The sequence below is a fragment of the Papaver somniferum genome, unplaced genomic scaffold (genome assembly GCF_003573695.1).
Source record: "Papaver somniferum cultivar HN1 unplaced genomic scaffold, ASM357369v1 unplaced-scaffold_65, whole genome shotgun sequence".
NCBI classification, from domain to species: domain Eukaryota; kingdom Viridiplantae; phylum Streptophyta; class Magnoliopsida; order Ranunculales; family Papaveraceae; genus Papaver; species Papaver somniferum.
This window is the reverse complement of record NW_020649304.1, coordinates 4417887-4440360: the sequence shown is the minus strand read 5'-3', so window position 1 is coordinate 4440360 and position 22474 is coordinate 4417887. Positions and strand designations below refer to the sequence as shown.

The following is a 22474-nucleotide window of genomic DNA, read 5'->3' as shown; positions in this document are numbered from 1 at the left end:
ATTTCTTACTTTGTTCTTTGTTTGGTTTAGTTAATGCATGTCACTTAAAAAAGAAAAAAGAAAAAAAGAGTTATCGAAGGAAAAAAAAATCAAACCTCAAAGGTGTCAATAATTCCCGGCTAAAATACTCATTTCTTCCGGTTTTTTTTTTCGCATTCTGCAAGAAGACGAGACCAAAGACAGTGTGTGAAGAAAAATATCCCGGTCAAGATCTTTCTAGTTTTCAAATGTGCCGACCTCTCCTTGTACTCGGTGGTGAAACATAGAAAAGAAAATCCACCAAAGAACAATCAAATTTATCAATTTTATTATAAAAAAGTACAAATAAATAATAAGATCGTAAGTATTTCATATGAAAAGACATCTAGTAAGCAGTAATAGGGACTTGTACCTAAAGCTGTCACTTGTCACACTTGTGCAATAGTATATTGACATAATTGGTGGGACATAACATCAGCTTTCTTTCTTTGCAGATAAAGAAAGGTAGAAAGAAAATGACCCTGGCTTGGCTTGCGATCAAATGTTTTTCAACCACCACCCGTCGGTGTCATTTTACTTGAACCACAACTTCATACCTATTTATTTTCAAATATAATTCTAACGGAATAGTAAAAGAACAAGTCTTATTTGGGGAATCATATACAGAATGACAGGTTCCGCTAAGATTGCAATTTTAGGCAACATTTGCAAGTATATACCTTAGTTATTAAGCTTAAACCTAACGGACCTTAACTATTCATCAGATTCAGCTGCTCAAGGACATGCACTAGTACGGAGGAAGGGGATAGAAATGCTTGATCGGTGAAGAGATCAACCATTGCCCCATGAGGTCTCCAAAACTCAAGATCAAGAGTCATACGAACTTTCATAGTCTTAGCAAAAAACCCAAACAAAATAACCCTGAACTCTGAATGCAAAGTGGCAACTCCTAGGCTCTTATGTCCTACCAACATAATCAAACACATCATATATGAGAACGAGAATTTTCCACTTTCTTATTGCTAGAGAGAAATCCCACATATGACCCAACATCTTTTGTTTGTTTTGTAAACTCGACGTAGTCAGCAAGCGAATTGTCTTCACGTAACCAAATCGCCATAATCCCAGCATTATATACCAACGGGAAATGGGTTTGGTACACAAGAAACAAAACTGTTATTTTCCTTTTGAGCAACAATATTTACAACAACTTACTCTACACTAATCACCCGGGGAAGAAAAGAAGGAAAAAGTGAACCCCTTGAGCTAAAGATGTACTTGGATGTCCAGATGACGCTCACATACGCAGCACAACATAAGATCTGGCCACTAAAACACTGTAAACCAGCAGCAGTGGATCTGAATTAATAGAGACCGATTTGGATTCTGAGATATCTGATATGCTACTAACTATTGTATTCCGCATTATCTAGCTTGAACTGCAGGGAGATAAAATAAGTTGCAGATAAGACTGAGAGTAAGGGGTTGGTATTTTAAAAAGGAACTGGATATACCAAGAATGGTTAAACCCGGATGAATGTTGAGTAATTACTAAACCTGGATCATCCACTATTCCTTCATCAGTGGTTGAACTCTCAGACTCTAATTGTTGATGGTGAACTTGAACTGATGGAGAGCACTTACCCTGTAAAATTGAAGGACGATTCTTTACGAGTTGATCTAATTTTATCAGGAATTGATGAATGCAGTTCTTTTTTCTCACTGGTCAACAAGAAACAGAAACAGCTTGCCTCGGATGTGGAAGAATTCGAATTATGTTTCTCCTGTGAAGAGTTCTTAACAGCTGAAATAGGTCCCTGACATAGAGGTGAACCTGCATGGGAAAGAAAATTGAAACAAAAAGGAAAAGCAAAGATTTAGGTGAAGTTCTTAAAAGGTATTAAGGATAAAGAATAACAACCAATAACTTAAAATTTATCACTACTCAGCCCTAGACTACAATTCAATGATAAGAAATCAATCCTTGTCAAGAATATCAAAATATGAAGCAGAAGGGAGAACGAAACCTGTATTTTCTGTAGCTCCTTGTCCAGTGTTGCTAGCTGGAGAACCTTCTTTACTCTCTTGAACCATGCCATTTGATCTAAATTCAGCAATGAATTATGAAGATTAGTGTATTTTTGCAGACAGAGAGAGCAATGATTTAATCACGGAATGAACCCATAACTAAAAGTTATTGGTACTCATAGGAGCTCAACAGACGGAGTTCTCAGCAAACATAGAGGATTCTGCTATAAATGAGACTAAATACGATGCTTTTATTCAAAGAGATAAGTACTCAAGTAGAAAAGGAGGTTGCACTATACCTATCATTCCTTTCTTCGCTCATTGTTGGACATTCTTCCTGGGCATTAACTACTGACAAATATACCTTCTGATCCTGGTTCAGTGATGCATCACAATTCATTTCAGAAAAATGGAAGATATCAACAGAGATAAATTTACACCTACCAGCAGTATATAAGGCAAAAACAAAAAACACTTTAATGGTGACATGTACTATTCTATCGAGAAAGCTACACTATTGTGTTAATGGTCTGTTAGAAGGTGACAACAACAATTAAAAGCATAAAATTGAGGATCACTCAAGAATACAGTATGCTTTATTAAAGTATAAAAATAAAGTTCCATTTAGATTTAGTGTATAAGTCAACAAGACAAACTGCACAGGGAGTTTCTTACTAAATCAAAAGATACCAGTCCCTTGTGCCTTTCATGAAGATTGACACTCATGATTATATCAAATTTTAACCATGTTACACAGTTTATGAAGATTAACACTCATGACTATACTGAATCTGGATTAGATATCGAAACGATTTGCCTTTCCTCTCACCTCTGCATTCATGTGAATAACAGCTTCTTGAATCTTCTGTAAGATAATCTCCAAGGCCCGTGCTTCGAAAAACAAGGCCTGACAATAGAATAATATCTAGTTTGGTCACTAACGAATGAGCACAATTTGGGGCTAAGGCAAAATGCTGCAAACAAAAAAAGAAAACCAAACCTTCTTTTCCGTGTTTAAATTCTGTATAATGCCTTCCTTCATGGATAATGATTTCTGAAGGTAATACAAGTAAAGGAAAGCTTGGTATGTGAAAAAATAGGATATTGCAACATGCTTTATGAACTAAGTTTCATATCTACTCATTCAAATCAGTATATGGTTGGATATTTCTTCTATTTGTGGCTGGCAGTAGTTACTTGTTGTGGCTGCCTCCACCTTTTCTTTTAACTCAAAAATAACAGTATCCTTTCTCCTCAGCTCTTCATTGTTAGATCTCAGCTTCTTTTCCAGCAAGCATATCTTTTCTGCATGTAACAGATGAAATTTTTAGTCCAGTATATCGGAGCAGAAGTTGAAGAGGAACCAACGTTATCTATTCCCCACTAACTAGCTATTCAACATGGTTCTGTCATAAGATAAACAAGTAGTGTACTGTTGTAAAGATCCAACTCGAATGATTCAAAAACATAATATCCTGCACCTAGTCATAGCATGATATAATTGTATGGTTGCAAATTTGCAATCGTCCAAGAAACTGAACAAGGTATTTAACTCAAAGAAACCTACCGACAAAATCCTTTTCAAATGATGAAACCTGGTCCAGTTTCCTCTTCAATCCAGCCACTGAATATAGGAAGCAAAGTTAAAAAGTAACAGACACAAAACTTCAAAATAAAACTAAACTACTATAGGAAAATCCAGAACATACAGTTCCATTGAGAAATAATAGTTCAGAGTAATTACATGCCTACATCCTCTTTATCACTTATGAGCCTTTGCACATTATCTACAACTTGCTTCGTGGAAATAGATTCCTTTTCTATGGATTCAAACAACGACGAATGAGTTTGTATCTTCTCAGATAAAACAGATAGCTTTTTATCTCTTACTTCAATTGAACGTCTCATTTCACATGTAGAATCCTGCAAAATAGTTCATAGTCGAATATTAATCAGAACTCGGTACTCTTTTTGGTAGCCCAAACATAACCCTCAGTTAATGGCCAGCGTGGATGCCCTCTTCACCATTCGGGTGGATGCCTGGCATGTACAATGAATAGGGCACCATGTCCACGAGCATTCTTTCATTTTTGACTGTTATCGGATAAAAATAGGGGTTTCTCAAGAATACAAATGTACCTCATAAAGACTCAAAAAACTGTCCCTGGACTGAAGTAAGCAATCAATAGTTGCTTTCAACTCTTTTTGTCTATTATCCAACAACACATTCTCATTCTGAAGGTACTGCACCTACAATTATGAAAATGAAAACAACGAAATCAAAACTAGACAAATTGAACTGAAAGAAACTCTTAAATCGCTCAATTGGATGAAATTAGGTTTCAAACAAAAACCCTAAACCCCCAGATTAGTACCTGAGTCTCGAGTCTACGTTGTAATTCTTGAGACGAGGACAACTCCTTTTGTAATTCATTTATTTTTCTACTGAATTCTTCTTCTGTTTTCTTATGTTTCTGAACCAAAAACATTCATCAGAATGCTACAAATCGAGGATGAAATGGACTGAACTCTGAAGGAATAGGTAATGGAAGTGAAAAATACCTGGATAGAGATTTGATGATATTCTTTGGTTGATTGTTCTCTTTCCTGAATCAATCAATTGACGAATTTAGAAAAGCAGAAGGAGAGAGCAGCGGGAGAGAGTGAGAGAGGGAGTGAGGTTACCTTGAGTTCTCGAACTTCAGCGATCAGGGCACGAAGTTGAAGCTTAAATTTGGAGAGTCGAAGCAACTCCATTCTCGCTGCTTAACGTTTCGAACTATGTCTTTGTTTGTAAATATCTGGTCTAGTATTACTAAACTTTCTTTGGCGCCTCAAAGCGGTGCTAGCCCGTGACCTAATTCATCTTACTTCTTCCGGGCCTGTCAGTTAGTACTTGGCACTTCAGTCCGTTTTTGGGGCCGCATCTTTTTTCTTTGAGGCTGCATTATGATTGAAATGTTTAGAGTGCGGATCGGATACCTGAAGTGTACTCCCTCTGGTTCGAAGAAAATAGACAAGTTTGGTTTTCACAAAAATTAAGAAACCAATCATTGTAATTATTTTTTCATGTTTTTTCCTAAACTATTTTTTGGTCCCCACTCATTTGTTATTAGAGAAAAAGGAGAGAGAAGTGGTCCGCTTTTTATATTAGGAGAGAAAAAGGAGAGAGAGAAGTGGTCCCTCTATGAGTATAATAGTAAAATCATAACACTTGACTTTCCACATATGGAAACAAGCTTATTTTTTGACATACCCAAATAAAGAAACCTACCTATATTTTAGAAACGGAGGGAGTAGCAAATGTCAAAATTCCTCTTTTAGAGCATCTCCATGGTCAGTGGTGGAGCTAGAAAATGAATGTTGGGTGGCTTGAAAATAAATTGATTTGATTTGGGCTGGGCTGGGCTGGGCTGGCTTAAGCTTATTGTTTATGCTTGATTTTTTTTAACCAAACGCAACAACACTATAAAATGTAAATTTTTCTGGACTTTGGGCTGGCTCAGCCCAAGTCACTACATATTTCCGCCCCTGTCCATGGTGTATGGATATTTATCCTATGTGGAGATGAAAAAAGGACCCTCCGTTCCAAAATGGTTGAGCTAGTCATTTTTAAATTTTGTCCATTAATAGTTGATTTTATATCATTTGATAGTCATATTTATATTTGTTACATATGTGTTTTAAAATGCTTTTCAATGATATAAAATTTATGAATATCTGTGATATAGTTTGAGAAATAAATTATTTCTAAATTGTACTACTAGCTCAACTAATTTGGGACTGAGGTAAGTATTTAATAACATAGAATACGATTAGAATTTGTATTTTGATAAGCATTTACGGTGGTAGTTCTATGCATATCTATTTTAATACACTTGTCACTTATTTGTAGAAATTTAACTCAGAAAATCTAAAAACAATGAAAACAATAACAAACTGATGATGACGTGGGTATGGATATGAGTTTCCAAAAACTCATACTCTTTTGCCAAATTTTAACTTCCAAGTCAGATTAATTTTTTTTGTTATCCCACAACCACTGAAGAGGTTTTTTCTGTTAAGAGTTTCTAAAATCCTATGTGGCATCAATATTTTTAGAGACCCATACGTCGTTGGAGATGCTCTTATTAGTACCATCGATTATCAGATTACCTTTTCTCCATAATTAAATATAAATCTAATCCAAAAATAAAAAGCTTAAACCCCGTTTAGGATTATCTTTTTTATATCAAAAACACTTTGTAACAAACTTGTAATAAACTTTTACCAAAAAATGTGTTTGGTGAATTTTTTTCAAAGTGCTTTTGGAGAGAAATACTTTCGTTTTAGTCTTGTTTTTAAAAGCTACTCAGTACTAGCTTTTAAAAGATGGAAAACAGAAGCTACGAGCCTACATAATTTGATTTAATTGATTCTCTATTTTACCCTATTTTATTATAAAGAAAAATTTATCCTAGAATATTGTACACTTATCATTATATATCTAACTTCTTCATATGTTTTTCATTTTTCCTTTTGAAATAATAAATATTTTTTTTTGAAGCAAACAATAATTATAAACTATTTATTAAATGATAAAAATAATTATAAAAATAAATAAACTAAAATTTCTAATATTTTATTAGATATATTAGAATTTAAAATGTAATTTATCATAGTTACAATGTATTTAAAACTAATTTTTAAGACATGTCTTTTTCCGTATTAACCACATCATCAGTACTTTAAAATATCAATTTACCAAACAAAATTTACAATTTATTATTTCACAGCGCCTTTTAAATTATAGTTTACCGAACGTCATGCCGATTTATTTTCACAGCATAACAGAAAAACACTTTTCTAAAACCCACAACAATACCAAACTCGCCTTAAATCTAATTCATTTTCTCCTTTTTTTTTCTTCGCTCGTTTTCTTTTCTTTCCTTCATTTTTCTCTCTTCTTTTTTACCGTCACGGTTTCTTCCCTCTTCCTCTATTTTCTTCTTCAAACTATGATTAATCGTCGATTCTCAAAACTATTCATCGCCGATTAAGTTCGTTCTACAAAAGAAAATGCAGTTGAAGCAAGTGAACAGAGGTAATACTCAAAATAAAAAAGCAGGAAGATATGCGGTCAATCCACCACCAACTGATTCGAAGGATGAACCTAAAAGAAAATTGATCAATCAAGATGATAAAACACCTCCAACAAGCAGATAATCTTGAAGTCTTGATTTCTATAAGTTAAGAATTAAAAAGACCCACCATTTTTTGTTGCATTTGATTGCATAAATAGGTTATATTTGACCAGTTACGGTTTAAAAATTTAGTTTCTGAACTGCCTACATTTAGGTGTTGATGGTGGTTTATAGCTTAGGATTAAAATCGTAAAACCATACATCTGACATGATGTCACTATGACCACTAGCGCATTTATTGAATCAATCAACATGCCTACGTAAGAATTACCAGGTACCTTTTTTTTATACATGTGTCATGTTCCACGGCAGAACCCTTAGTATTGACCGACATCATCTTCGTACATACCAAACCTTAATTCTCACGCCACCGTGCCAATGGCAAACCATGCCAGCCACGTCTTCGCGCCAAGGCATCCCAACCATGCCAGCCGCACCATCGTGCCAATGGCAAAACATGCCACCCATGTCTCCGCGCCAAGGCATGCCAACCGCACCACTGTGCCAATGGAAAACCATGCCAGCCACGTCTCCACGCCAAGGCATTCCAACCATGCCAGCCGCACCACCGTGCCAATGGAAAACCATGCCAGCCACGTCTTCGCGCCAAGGCATGCCAACCATGCCAGCCGCACCACCGTGCCAATGGCAAACCATACCAGCCACGTTACCATGTCGGCCTTCTCTTCACGGCTGCTAAAACGAAGGCGTGCGACAATCAACGGCCACCCTTCCATCTTAGATGCAAATCTTAGCCGTCCAAGGTCACCAACCGACGCATGTTAAACTCTGGCCCAACGCCAAAACCCTAGTTTGGCCGCGCCTAAACCGCGCCAAGGCATGCCGACCATGCCACATGTGCCAATGGCATGCCGCGTCAGCCACGTTACCTTGCCGGCCTTCTCTTCACGGCTGCTAAAACGAAGGCGTACGACAATCAACGGCCACCCTTACATCTTAGATGCAAATCTTAGCTGTCCAAGGTCACCAACCAACGCATGGTAACCTTTGGCCCAACGCCAAAACCCTAGTTTGGTCGCACCTAAACCGCGCCAAGGAATGCCGCGCCAGCCACCTTACCGCGCCTAAGCCTTGCCATGCCGGCCTTCCCCTTACGGCTGCCAAAACGAAGGCGTGCGACAATCAACGACCACCCTTCCATCTTAGATGCAAATCTTAGCCGTCTAAGGTCACCAACCAACGCACGGTAACCTTTGTCCCAACGCCAAAACCCTAGTTTGGCCGCGCCTAAACCGCGCCAAGGCATGCCGACCATGCCACATGTGCCAATAGCATGCCGCGCCAGTCACGTTACCATGTCAGCCTTCTCTTCACGGCTGCTAAAACGAAGGTGTGCGACAATCAACGGCCACCCTTCCATCTTAGAATGCAAATCTTAGTCGTCCAAGGTCACCAACCAACGGATGGTAACCTTTGGCCCAACGCCAAAACTCTAGTTTGGCCGCGCCTAAACCGCGCCAAGGCATGCCGACCATGCCACATGTGCCAATGGCATGTCGCGCCAGCCACATTGCCGCGCCTAAGCCATGTCATGCCGGCCTTCCCCTCATGGCTGCCAAAACGAAGGCGTGCGACAATCAACGGCCACCCTTCCATCTTAGATGCAAATCTTAGTCGTCCAAGGTCACCAACCAACGCATGGTAAACTTTGGCCCAACGCCAAAACCCTAGTTTGGCCGCGCCTAAACCGCGCCAAGGCATGCCGACCATGCCACATGTGCCAATGGCATGCCATGCCAGCCACCTTGGCGCGCCATACCATGCCGGCCTTCCCTTTGAGGCTACCAGAACAAAGGCTTGCGACGATCAACGACCATCCTTCCATCTAAGATGAAAATCTTAGCCGTCCAAGGTCGCCAACCAACAAATGGTAACCTTTGGCCCGACGAAAAAACCCTAGTTTTGGCAATGCCCAAACCGCGCTAAGGCATGACGACCATGCCACATGTGCCAATGGCATGCCATGCTAGCCACCTTGCCGCACCCAAGCTTTACCATGCATGCCTTCCCTTTACGGCTGCCAAAAACAAGGCCTGCAACAATCAACGACCACTTTTCCATCTAAGATGCATATCTTAGCCGTCCAAGGTTACCAGCTAACGCATGGCAACCTTTGGCATGACGCCAAGCCCTACTCGCGCCCAAACAAATCCAAAACCCTAACTTTGGCCGCGCCTAAACTAGGCCATATTAAAGCCATACCGTCCATGCTTTCGTGCCACTGGCTACCAAACGAAGGGTTGCAATAATCAACGCCTACCCTTCCTCTCAAGATGCAAAATCTCGACCGTCGAAGTTCACCACCGAGCTGGAAAGTCTCCCAAGCTCAACTTGCCAAATAACAACAACATGCTACATGTTTTCCACGAAAACACTCGAGACATCAACACATGTCACAAACTGGGGGATGCTCATTGGGTATTGGTTTGGCGGTTTACAGCGTGCGGCGTACACTACGCCCGTTATATGACAGTGTCATAAGGATGAGGCGGTTAGTAAATACAGGGAGTAATGGTGAAACTCTTTCTTTTATGGAACATCAATTTCAGGCGTTACCGATTACCACCTCCTCCCATTTACTCACCCGTTTTCCATTTCTTAATGAGACCAGAGTACGTTTCACTTCGACTTGTATAAATAGGCCTTACCTATTTCCACCGAATGACAAGTTTTGGTCAGGATCATACAACACTCAGAAATCACTCGTTAGCTTTCCCCTTTGTTAGCTTTCACATTATGATACAAGTCAAGCGACTATTCTTCCAGAATCAACTATTCTGGTCTCAACACTCTCTTCGCTTCCCTCCCCAAAACCAACCATTCTCCTTCACTTTGTGACCGAAGCAAGTCTGGAACGGTCATTTCTTAGTTTAGGCTGGATTTGTATAGATTGATCTCTCGAATCTAAAATACTCCCTTGCAGCACATTGTTTAGGGTTTAGACTCGTTTCTCACCCACTTACGGGAAATTACCAAAATCATCAGAAACCGTTTTCACCCTCAAACAATTGGCGACCACAATGGGAGATTGATCTTTCGGTTACAATGTCAATTTTCAATCCTCGATCCCATACTTCGACCCAGACGTCAGGACGGTAAAGGCAAACGATCCGCTCAGGGATCGACGACTCATCTACCAGACGGCCCGATACGATCCGCTCAGGGATCGACGACTCAGTTACCAGACGACCCGATTGACTTCCCATAGGTTAAAAGCAAACGATCCGCCCAGGGATCGACGACTCGATTATCAAGTGACTCAGGGACGACTGGGGACTTTCCACAATCGCGGTGCTTCCCACAAAACTCGGACTTGCACCTGACTCATTTTTCGTTAGCAGATCCAAAAAACCGAGTAAGTCTTGCCTAGAAAAATACATGGTTTACTATTTCAAGTTTTCACGGGAATGATAAAACCGATAGCCATGTTATGTTTCATCCCATGTCATCTACCGACACGCAACGTTCACGGTTCCATAACTTCCCTGGGATGTTTGTGTCAGTTACAATCATAACCAAAAACGGTATCATCCTAAAACAGTTCATCCCGAATAATAATCCAATACCTTCATAAGTAACACTTGTCTATCAACCCAAAAATCCAGAAAATCAAACCATAAACCAGGCGCTTTGTTTGACTTACAAAAAAAAAAAGGAAAACCCTAACGCCCGGTTCTTCGTGGAATCAACCACCTACCCGTACGTACCCACTTTGCATAATAATGATTACCCGTCACTATTCATGAGGTAGACGACGTTACTACGGTGATATTCGAAGATGAATTGTTTATGATGAATTATTTCTACAAGTTTATGAAAGGCATACCTACGCTAGGGTTTACACCAGTTCAGAAGAACAATATTTCTACAGATTTATGGAAGGCATACCTATGGCTAGGGTTTTCACCAGCACAAGAAAAACAAGAAAACAAATTGAAAGAGAAACGCTGGAGTACATACCTGGAATATGCTTTCCCACTTTATTGCTACCGCGCCACGCCAAGCCAGCGTCATGCCAAGTTAGCGCCTTTCCAAGCCAACGCCCACGCCAAGCCAGCGCACATTCCAAGCCGATCCAGCGCCAACATCTTGCATCTTTCCAGCGCCAACATCTTGCATCCCTTCCAGCGCATCCATCTAGCGCTAACAACTTGCATCTTTCCAGCGCCAGCAGCTTGCATCCCTTCCAGTGCTGACGGCTTGCATCCATCCAGCGCTAATAACTTTCATCTTTCCGGCGCCAACAGCTTGCATCTCTTCCAGCGTTGACAACTTGCATCCTTCCAGCGCTAACAACTTGCATCTTCCCAGCGCCAGCAGCTTGCATCCTTCCAGCGTTGCTCTTGAACGCTCAGTATAAGGGAATCAGTAATCCAATTTCATCACATGTAGAGATCAGGAACGACTTCTCCAAAATCGAGGCAAGGATATCAGCAACCCCCCTGAGTTCACAAAGACTCTCTTCCCGTCAGGAGATGCATGATTTCGGGGGACTTCGCCCACAAAATTGTGCAGTCTATGGTGGAACATTTATGAGAGATTTTATATTTTACCAAGGCGCAACGTCAAGACATATTTGCAGCCCTCAACCGCGTTGTGTCAGGAAAACAGCTATTTCCAGCCAAGAAGTCGTTCCCAAACCCCTACCTCTCTTGGAAAGCATGATAGATGGAACTAGGGACTCCTAACCACTGTTCGCTTGAACGGTGTCAAGTTTGACAGCATACTGATTGACGCAGTTTCTCCGCTTCAACGTCCTCCAGCAGCGGCTCCGCTTCAACGTTCACCTCAGCAGCCGCTCCGCTTCAGCATTCTCTCCATAAGATGCTCCAGGATCAAAGCCGAAGCTTCAGCGTTTGGCTTCTTAAGTTTCAACATCCTCTCCAAGAACCGAAGTTGTCTCAATGCCGCTTCCTCCTGCCAAGGATCGTACCGGGGCCGCCACTCCTTCCTGCAAAGGGTCGTACCACCACGCTCCCCATGTCAAGGATCATGATCGCAGCCAGCCAATCTTCGTAGTCATGACCGCCTTTTGATCCATCCCTCCAAAACTCATGATCATTGACAGTTAGCTCGCTCACGCATCCAACCAATCCTTTTACTTCCATGGATTCCCATATAATTCCATCCAACCTACTTTGTTACCACGATAATGTAGTCTCTTCTGATTACATCTGCTACCAAGAACTGTTACCACTCATTTTTTGATACCAGCCAGAGCTTCACCACAACATCAATCTCTACAAAGATGAAAACATGTAAACCATACTTGGGGACTGAGGATATACACGGAATCCCTTCACTGTCAAAGCTCAGAAAACACAGTCAACTAAAAGGCCATAGCCACAACAAGGTCATCTACTCTTCAAGGGTGCAGCACAAGAATATCATCACCTCTCTATCTAGAAGATGCCTTCAACACTTTACGAGTCCGCGGAGGACCCCAAGCCTTCTTAGAGGAAAACAACTTCAGAAACTAAAGAAAAATGCGACTGGGGACTGCTCATCGCACTCGACGACCATCAAAAACTCATGAGATAACTCCAGAAACGCGGCTGAAACATTTTCTTGAAGAAATAGAGGAAGCCACGATAAACAACATAACTCTGTCATTTCTACCTCGTCGCTATCTAGAATATTTCGTCCATGTGATATGCTGAGCATCCCAGCGCCACATCCAAAAGAATACAATAAGCTTGTATCAAACCCCGTGGACGTGGAGTCAAGACGATGCAATGAAAGTAGGCTACACATGGGACTACTAGCATGGGACGCTTTCACTCCCCTCAACCAGGTTATTTCTGATTTCAACATCATCACTGTCGAAGTTTTACGAGCCGCGGGAATTTCTCAACACAAAGCCGTACATGTGCATCGAAGACTCCAAAAGCACGCCACAGAGATACATTCACATGTTCGGTCATGCCATAGGATCTAGCACAAATATAAATGGGGACTGCTCACAGCATCTCATTCGATACGATAGTCCAAGATTTAGAAGATTGTTCGAAGGATGTCTCTTGGAACAAAGTCCTTGAAGACTTGATAGCAGCACGTCGGTAACGAAACGTCTCCCAACTCATCTATTTCATCCAGTGGCTCCGGAAGATTTCGACCATACAAGCATCCACAGCATACTGTCATCGCGATCAGAAGGTCCAGGCACTGAACAACCTAAAATCAAAGATGGACCGACAACGCAACCACATCCATCCGTCCCAAGAATGCAATGGAGTTTGGTAAATTTTGGAATCCACTGGAGACACACTGCAGACGAAAGCACGGATCCGGACGAGCGACAAAAAAAAAAAAGAAGGTCAATACCTCTTTTCATACAGACGGAGTTTCTAGAGTTTGCACAGAATAAAGTTTTCTTCTTGATCCATGAACGGGAATAGATGACTCGGCGCGACTATGTTACCCCGTGCCCGCAACATCCCTCCTGAATTCTTCCTGAGTTTCACTGTAGGGCCGTTTTCACCTCCTACACGAGCTCAAAACCTAAATATTCCCTCTTAGGGAGATAGGAAATTCTTTTCCGGTCATATGGAGGGTCGGATCGTCAAAATCCGAGTTCGTACGAGAATTCTACAACGATTTTAGTAAGGAGTGCTGATTAGGGTTTCGGCATCCCAAACCCTGATTTCGACTAAGTTTCCAGGCGTCATCACCACCGTTTGGTGGCCGAAGTTCCAGCGCCATCACCACCGTTTGGTATCCGAAGTTCCAAAACCAGTTCCCATCCTTCCACGGAACTGAAGCCAGTCGTCATCCTTCCACGGAACTGAAGCCAGTCGACATCATTCCACGGGCCCGCAACATCCCTCCTGAATTCTTCCTGAGTTTCACTGTCGGGTCGTTTTCACCTCTTAAACGAGCTCAAAACCTAAATACTCCCGCGAAGGGAGATAGGAAATTCTTTTCCAGTCAGATGGATGGGCGGACCGTCAAAATTCGAGTTCGTACGAGAATTCTACAACGATTCAAGTAAGGGGCGCTAATTACGGTTTCGGCATGCCAAACCCTAATTTAGACAAAGTTGTCAGGCGCCATCACTACCATTTGATAACCGAAGTTCCAGCGTCATCACAATCGTTTGGAAGCCGAAGTTACGAAACCAGTTTACACCATTCTGCGGACTGAAGACAGTTTCCACCATTCCACGGACCGAAGTCAGTTTTCTCCCGTTCCAAGCCGACCAACGCCTGCGGCTCCCATTCCAAGACGACCAACGCCTGCGGCTCCCACTCCAAGCCGACTAACGTGTGCGGATCCCATTCCAAGCCCACCAATGCATGCGGCTCCCATTACAAGCCGACCGACGCCTGCGGCTCCCATTCCAAGCCGACCGACGCCTGCGGCTCCCATTCCAAGCCGACCGATGCCTGCGGCTCCCATTCCAAGCCGACCATCTACATCTCACCACTTCACGGTCTAGCCAGCAACACCACAAGTAGAATCTATGAAAGGCCTCCAACACGAGAATCACGAACTCTCCTTACCTCTCGAAAAAGGTTAGCCGGGTCTTCTTAACCATCTTTTCACGACTTGTCATTTCGATTTTGTCCTCGCCTGTCACCATCTTATGCTTACCTCGCAACAATGCTCTTGTTCCGAGCTAAGCAGGGGACTTAATGTTGATGGTGGTTTTTAGTTTAGGGTTAAAATCGTAAAACCATACATCTGACATGACGTCACTATGACCACTAGCGCATTTATTGAATCAATCAACATGCCTACGTAAGAATTACCAGGGTACCTTTTTTTTATACATGTGTCATGTTCCACGGAAGAACCCTTAGTATTGACCGACATCATCTTCGTACATACCAAACCCTAACTCTCACGCCACCGTGCCAATGGCAAACCATGCCAGCCACGTCTCCACGCCAAGGCATGCCAACCATGCCAGCTGCACTACCATGCCAGCCACGTCTTCGCACCAAGGAATGCCAACCATGCCAGCCACACCACCGTGCGAATGGAAAACCATGCCAGTCGCACCACCATGCCAATAGCAAACCATGCCATCCGCACCACCATGCCAATGGCAAACCATGCCAGCCATGTCTCTGCGCCAAGGCATGCCAACCATGCCAGTCGCACCACTGTGCCAATGGCAAACCATACCAGCCACGTTACCATGTCGGCCTTCTCTTCACGGCTGCTAAACGAAGACGTGCGACAATCAACAACCACCCTTCCATCTTAGATGCAAATCTTATCCGTCCAAGGTCACCAACCAACGCATGGTAACCTTTGGCCCAACGCCAAAACCCTAGTTTGGCCACGCCTAAACCGCGTCAAGGCATGCCGACCATGCCACATGTGCCAATGGCATGCCGCGCCAGCCACGTTACCATGCCGGCCTTTTCTTCACGGCTGCTAAAACGAAGGCGTGCGACAATCAACGGCCACCCTTCCATCTAAGATGCAAATCTTAGCCGTCCAAGGTCACCATCCAACGCATGGTAACCTTTGGCCCAACGCCAAAACCCTAGTTTGGCCGCACCTAAACCGCGCCAAGGCATGCCGACCATGCCACATGTACCTATGGCATGCCGCGCTAGCCACCTTGCCGCGCCTAAGCCACGCTTTGCCGGCCTTCCCCTCACGGCTGCGAAAACGAAGGCGTGCGACAATCAACGGCCACCCTTCCATCTTAGATGCAAATCTTAGCCGTCCAAGGTCACCAACCAACACATGGTATCCTTTGGCCCAACGCCAAAACCCTAGTTTGGCCGCGCCTAAACCGCGCCAAGGCATGCCGACCATGCCACATGTGCCAATGGCATGCCGCGCCAGCCACGTTACCATGCCAGCCTTCTCTTCACGGCTGCTAAAACGAAGGCGTGCGACAATCAACGGCCACCCTTCCATCTTAGATGCAAATCTTAGCCGTCCAAGGTCACCAACCAATGCATGGTAACCTTTGGCCCAACGCCAAAACCCTAGTTTGGTCGCTCCTAAACCATTTCAAGGCATGCCGACCATGCCACATGTGCCAATGGCATGCCGCGCTAGCCACCTTGCCGCGCCTAAGCCATGCCATGCCATCCTTCCCCTCAAGGCTTCCAAAACGAAGGCGTGCGACAATCAACGGCCACCCTTCCATCTTAGATGCAAATCTTAGCCGTCCAAGGTCACCAACCAACGCATGGTAACTTTTGGCCCAACGCCAAAACTTTAATTTTGGCCACGCCCAAACCGCGCCAAGGCATGCCGACCATGCCACATGTGCCAATGGCATGCCATGCCAGCCACCTTGTCGCGCCATACCATGCCGGCGTTCCCTTTGCGGCTACCAAAACAAAGGCTTGCGACGATCAACGGCCATCCTTCCATCTAAGATGCAAATCTTAGCCGTCTAAGGTCTCCAACCAACGCATGGTAACCTTTGGCCCAACGCCAAAACCCTAATTTTTTCCATGCCCAAACCGCGCCAAGGCATGCCGACCATGCCACATGTGCCAATGGCATGCCATGCTAGCCACCTTGTCGCACCCAAGCCATACCATGCCGGCCTTCCCTTTACGGCTGCCAAAACGAAGGCCTGCAACAATCAACGATCACTTTTCCATCTAAGATGCAGATCTTAGCCGTCCAAGGCTACCAGCTAACGCATGGCAACCTTTGGCCTAACGCCATGCCCTATTCGCGCCCAAACAAAGCCAAAACCCTAACTTTGGACGCGCCTAAACTAGTCCATATTAAAGCCATACCGTCCATGCTTTCATGCCACTGGCTACCAAACGAAGGGTTGCAATAATCAACGGCTACCCTTCCTCTCAAGATGAAAAATCTCGACCGTCGAAGGTCACCACCGAGCCGGAAAGTCTCCCAAGCTCAACATGCCAAACAACAACAACATGATACATGTTTTCCACGAAAACACTCGAGACATCAACACGTGTCACAAACTGGGGGATGCTCATTGGGTATTGGTTTGGCGGTTTACAGCGTGCGGCATACACTACGCCCGTTATAAGACAGTGTCATAAGGATGAGGCGGTTAGTAAATACAGGGAGTAATGGTGAAACACTTTCTTTTATGGAACATCAATTCCAGGCGTTACCGATTACCACCTCCTCCCATTTACTCACCCGTTTTCCATTTTTTAATGAGACCAGAGTACGTTTCACTTCGACTTGTATAAATAGGCCTTACCTATTTCCACCAAATGACAAATTTTGGTCAGGAGCATACAACACTCAGAAATCACTCGTTAGCTTTCCCCTCGGTTAGCTTTCACCTGCTGATACAAGTCAAGCGACTACTCTTCCAGAATCAACTATTTTGGTCTCAACACTCTCTTTGCTTCCCTCCCAAAACCAACCGTTCTCCTTCACTTTGTGACGAATCAAGTCTGGAACGACCATTTCTTGGTTTAGGACGGATTTGTATAGATTGATCTCTCGAATCTAAAGTACTCCCTTGCAGTACATTTTTAGGGTTTAGACTCGTTTCTCACCCACTCACGCGAAATTACCAAAATCAGTAGAAACCGTTTTCACCCTCAAACACTGGGAATTAAAGAATTCGTAATCGTAAACACTATTATACGATTGCGAAATGTTGACCTCACAATGGTAAGAGACTTATTTTTTTATCTACGGTCGGAAATTATGAACTCTCAGCCGCAATTTAGAAAACGGTTATGTTTACGGTTAGGAATTGATTAAATCCTAGCTGTAATTTGGATTTTCCAATGTTGTTCTTCTTACAAGTTTCCCAACTGTAAATAGTTATTCCTAGCCGTAAGAGGAATAAATTAGTTTACGTCTACGTCGATATTTTGAAAATCCAGCGTAAGAGTAAACTTTCCAACCGTAAGTAGTGTTTTCTAGCAGCAGTTTCTTTAAAAAGATTCAAATTTCTTTGTTTAGTTCACATCCTGGTCGATGTTTTGAAAATCCAGCCGTAAGATTAAATTTTCACAATCGTAAATAGTAGTGTTTCCTAGCCGTAAGATTAATATTTTCCCAACCGTAAACAGTGTTTCCTATCTGTAAGTTGTCTGCATTTCCTTCAAAAGTTTCAAATTTTATTTTTGATAAATTTTTGAGCTTTGTTTCTTGTTATATGTATTGAACGTAGTTTTTAACACGTTTTAGGAGTTGACCAACCAAAATGAATAACATAACGCAAAAAATAACACTAAGACATGAGGGAAATCTAACCCCTCGTCACAACAAACCATTGGGTGCGGAGAAAAGGCAAAAAAGGTGCACTTGTTATTGGTAGACCAAGAGAAGAATAAAGTGAATGTGCACTTATAGATACATAAAGCGAAATGGTGGTAGTCGTGGTACAAGATTCTGGTCTATGGAATGAAATTCACTCTGACCATGATGTTTCATCTTATATTCTGCGAGATGACTATCATTCGAGATGATGCTCTCCAGATACTAGCCTGCGTGTATATTGAAAAGTCGTATCTAAGGCTTTCGACAACTCTTTTTTTTTTTTGAAAAGCTTTATGATTTGGCTAAAGAGTGTCATGGTTGGGCCCAAATTGAAGCTGAAAAACAGTGTAAGATCGTGATGGAGCCAAACCTAGATAGAAGGAAGGATGAATCAATAGAAGAAGGTCATATTGCAAGAAAGATTAATCTACTTCGTTTGATAGAAAAGTTCCATAATTTTTTGGAGAGGGAAAAACCCGGATCGATGGATGAAGCAAGAGTTAAACATACAACTATAACTTATTTGTTGTACGCTCTTGACACCATCATTTTCTCCGATCGTTCGGGTAACAAGGTGAATGCTTGTTGCATATGCTAAGTGCAACCATAACCTCAACGAAAGGTAGTTGTTGTATTTTAGGTCAAGTAGTTTGCTCGAGGACTAGAAAAACCCAAGTGTGGGGAATTTGATAAGTGCATAATTCGCATGTTTTGTGTGTCAATTCCATACTTGTTTTAGTTAGATTTCTTGCATATTATCCTTGTATTACTCTTATTATCTATCTTATTTATTTATTTAGGTGAATCATCCAAGATTAATGGAATCAGAGTTGAAAGAGCTAAGAAGAGAAAAGAATCCATTCTAGCACAAGAAAGAAGTGTTGGAGCTTAAGAAAACATTTTTGGAGTGAAGATCCCGAAGTACCTATCGTTGGGAAATGCTACAAACCCAACCGTAGAACTGGGAAGATAGCACCAATTAATTCAAATTTACGGTTGGGAAATCATATCATACCAAACCGCAGTTGAAACAGGTTCGCGAGAAGGGTTAGAGTCAGAGTTACGGCGAGGAAATCAAGTCGTATACAAATCCAGGGTCACTTATGGTTTGGAAAGTACTTCTAGACCCAACCATAAATTCACATGAATAAATATGAAGTATTTAAAGATACCATCTTGTAGAGGACGATGATACGAGGCAACGCAAAAAGAATGAGCTTAACCAGTCGTCAGATGAAGAAGTTATGGCTAAAATAGTGACGACAGACTCATGGAGACTTACGGTGGGGAAACCCAACCGTAGGTAAACTCAGGGGAACTTACGTTCGGGAACCCAACGGTAGACAAACATAAAGGTTGCGAATTTGTACTTCTAAAACGTGTAAAACTTGGTCTTGGAAGGATTCTAAACCCTAGATATCATGAGTACTATATAAAAGGAACCCCAAGACATTAAGAGAGATCTTACACACCTTGGAAACTCATCTCTACCTCTCATATTACATCTCTTACATCAAAACCTAGGGTTTACCCCTTTTGGGGGAAACCATTCTCTTTTGTAAGTATGAGTAGCTAAACCTTTATTGGTTAAGGATGAATTCAATGTTCTAGACATAATTTTTATTAGTTATATAAATCTATTTGGAGTTTTTATCATCTCATCATTTTTTTTACCATGTATAATTTTAATGAGTGATTCTTAGATTGATTTAAGATGCATACTAGATTAGTCTATCGATTGTTCTATTGCTAGTAAAAGTTATGAGATAAGTTTTCCTCGATTAACTCTTTATACAAGTAGAAATCGCGAGACCTTGCAGAGGGATTCTGTGGAGCAATTGCGAGTGAAGACAACATCAGCAAGTGGACCTTGAGCTAAGAGTTACTGAGATCAACCTAATTCACAAAGCCTAAAGCTTTCGATTGAGCGGGAAATATCTTGATTAATTTGTTGCACTTATGCCATGTATCACCATTCAGGTATCAGATCCCTGATTAGGGTCTCTCTGTTCACATTGGATTAAAAAAAGGTTCATTGAATTTGTTGATGTTCTTGAAAACGATTATGAATTGTGTTTGAAGTGAAGGATCCACACTAAGAATACAAGGCCTAGTAAATATGGGACGGAGATAAGTCCAAGGATTAACATTGAAGGTATGTGAATCCTATATCCAAGAACCATTACTTGCTGATCAGACACGAAGGATGTCATCGGGACAACTCGAGAAGGGTAAAACGAGTTTTTCTACATATAAGAACTACACTAAGGGTACTAGACGAGCTTCAAATGATGATAGAGTCATCACAATGCCGGGAAGGATCAACATGATGTTGGTATGGTCCAACATCGAAATATCACTCGCTTACTAGGGAGTAAGGCGTACATGAAGAAGATGTATTATGTACTGATTTACATTGATATTAAGATCAATGGAAAGTGGATATTAGTGATGGATGATACCGATGCTACTAAATCCTTTATTCATCCAGATGTTGGCTTAGCATTGAAATTAATGGTCACTAGAGAGGTTGACATCATTAAGACTGTTAACTCAGAACCACAAAGCAGTTGAGGAAAAATTCGCAATACGGATGTTCAAGTTAGAGAATGTGAGTGAAAAATAGATTTCAAGTGATGGTCATGGATGATTATGACCTTATAATGGGCATGTATTTCTTTTGGGCATCGAAGTCCTCGACACTTCCTCATAGAGATGAGATATTGATTTAACACCCTTAATGCCTATGCTTTCTCTCTAGGGTGAGACAAAGTGATAATCCAGTCAAGAAAATTAAGTCATGTTTATCTGTGATTCAGGTAGAAGAGGGCCTACGTAAGGGCTTGACTACTTTTTTAGGAATGTTGGTTGAGATCAAACCTGGAAATCTAGTGGAAATCGAAGGTGGGATAGCTGAGATCTTAGAAGAGTTTCATACACGATGCTTATAGAACTTCCTAAGATGCTTCCACCACGCTGTAGGATTGATCATATGATTGATTGGTATAAGGTGCAAGACCCCTTGCACATGCACCATATCGTATGTCACCTTTAGAACTCGGGGAAATGTGGAAAAAAATTCTTAATTGCTAAAGGCAAGTTTTATACAACCGTCTAAAGCTCCATTTGGTGCTCCTGTTCTGTTCCAAAAGAAGCAAGATGGCTCGTTTCGTATGTGTGTAGACTAAAGAGCCTTGAACAATTTAACAATAAATAACAAGTACCTAGTTCCGCTATGGAAAACTTGTTTGATAGATTATCCAATGGCAACTTTTTCACCAAGTTGGATTTGCGTTATGGTTATTACCAAGTACAAATATTAGAAGGAGACAAACAAAATGCCGCAACGATAACAAGGTATGGCTCTTACGAGTATCGTGTAATGTCATTTGGCTTGAAAAATGCTTTTGCAACTTTTTACAACTTGATGAATTATGTATTGTATGAGTATATAAATCGTTTTTTAGTTGTATACTTGGATGTCATGGTCATTATAGTGAGACTTTGGAAGAGCATCGATGCACCTTCTCAAAGTGTTTGCAAATCTTAAGGAAGCTAGCTTGTATTAAAGAATGAAAAGTATGATTTTGACCAGACCATAATAACTTTCCTTGGCTATGTGATATCGCAAAGGTTCGTGCATATGGACCAAAAAAAGGTAGAAGTCATTATGGATTGGCCTGAGCCAAAGAAGTTGGGAGAACTTTGTTTGTTCTTAGGTTTGGCTAACTATTTCCTTTAATGCATCGAATAAATGTTATTCGAAAGAAAGTAATTCCTTTGACAGATTTGTTGAGGAAGGAAAAATCTTGGGAATTGACGGACGAGTGTCAGCGTTCATTCGATGCATTAAATGAAGCGTTCATTTGAAGTGCAGAATGATACTTCATACAAGTCTCTTGGTGGAGTCTTGGTGTAAGATGACCATCTGGTAGCTCACGAGAGTCGTAAGATGAACGATGCTGAAGGCCGATATTTTGTGCCTGAAAAGGAAATTTTACGATATATTTTCTAAGGACATGCCGCCACTATCTGTTGGGAACTTATTTCACTATAATGGCATATAACGTGTCCAT

General features: G+C 41.8%; 1 protein-coding gene across 1 annotated transcript; it reads right to left on the bottom strand.

Moving 5' to 3' along the window:
- Positions 1–967: 967 nt before the first annotated feature.
- On the bottom strand, positions 968–4819 carry LOC113343751 (mitotic spindle assembly checkpoint protein MAD1-like). Its single transcript, XM_026587886.1, has 14 exons — positions 4693–4819; positions 4570–4614; positions 4383–4481; positions 4147–4257; positions 3756–3930; positions 3575–3631; positions 3176–3312; positions 3008–3067; positions 2837–2914; positions 2307–2380; positions 2007–2083; positions 1731–1813; positions 1537–1624; positions 968–1418 (listed from the first exon to the last, which is right to left on the bottom strand). The coding sequence occupies exons 1-14, from the start codon at positions 4762–4764 to the stop codon at positions 1405–1407; spliced, it is 1170 nt and encodes a 389-aa protein (XP_026443671.1). The 5' UTR covers positions 4765–4819; the 3' UTR covers positions 968–1404.
- Between the last annotated feature and the right edge of the window lie 17655 nt (positions 4820–22474).

What these genes read in the sequence shown, in the direction of transcription:
- LOC113343751 (XM_026587886.1), bottom strand. Translation starts at nt 4,764, where the DNA reads ATGGAGTTGCTTCGACTCTCCAAATTTAAGCTTCAACTTCGTGCCCTG. An exon ending in ATTTAAACACGGAAAAGAAG is followed by an intron (nt 2,915 to 3,007) that starts GTTTGGTTTTCT and finishes TTCTATTGTCAG; the next exon opens with GCCTTGTTTTTCGAAGCACG. An exon ending in CGAATTCTTCCACATCCGAG is followed by an intron (nt 1,625 to 1,730) that starts GCAAGCTGTTTC and finishes TCAATTTTACAG; the next exon opens with GGTAAGTGCTCTCCATCAGT.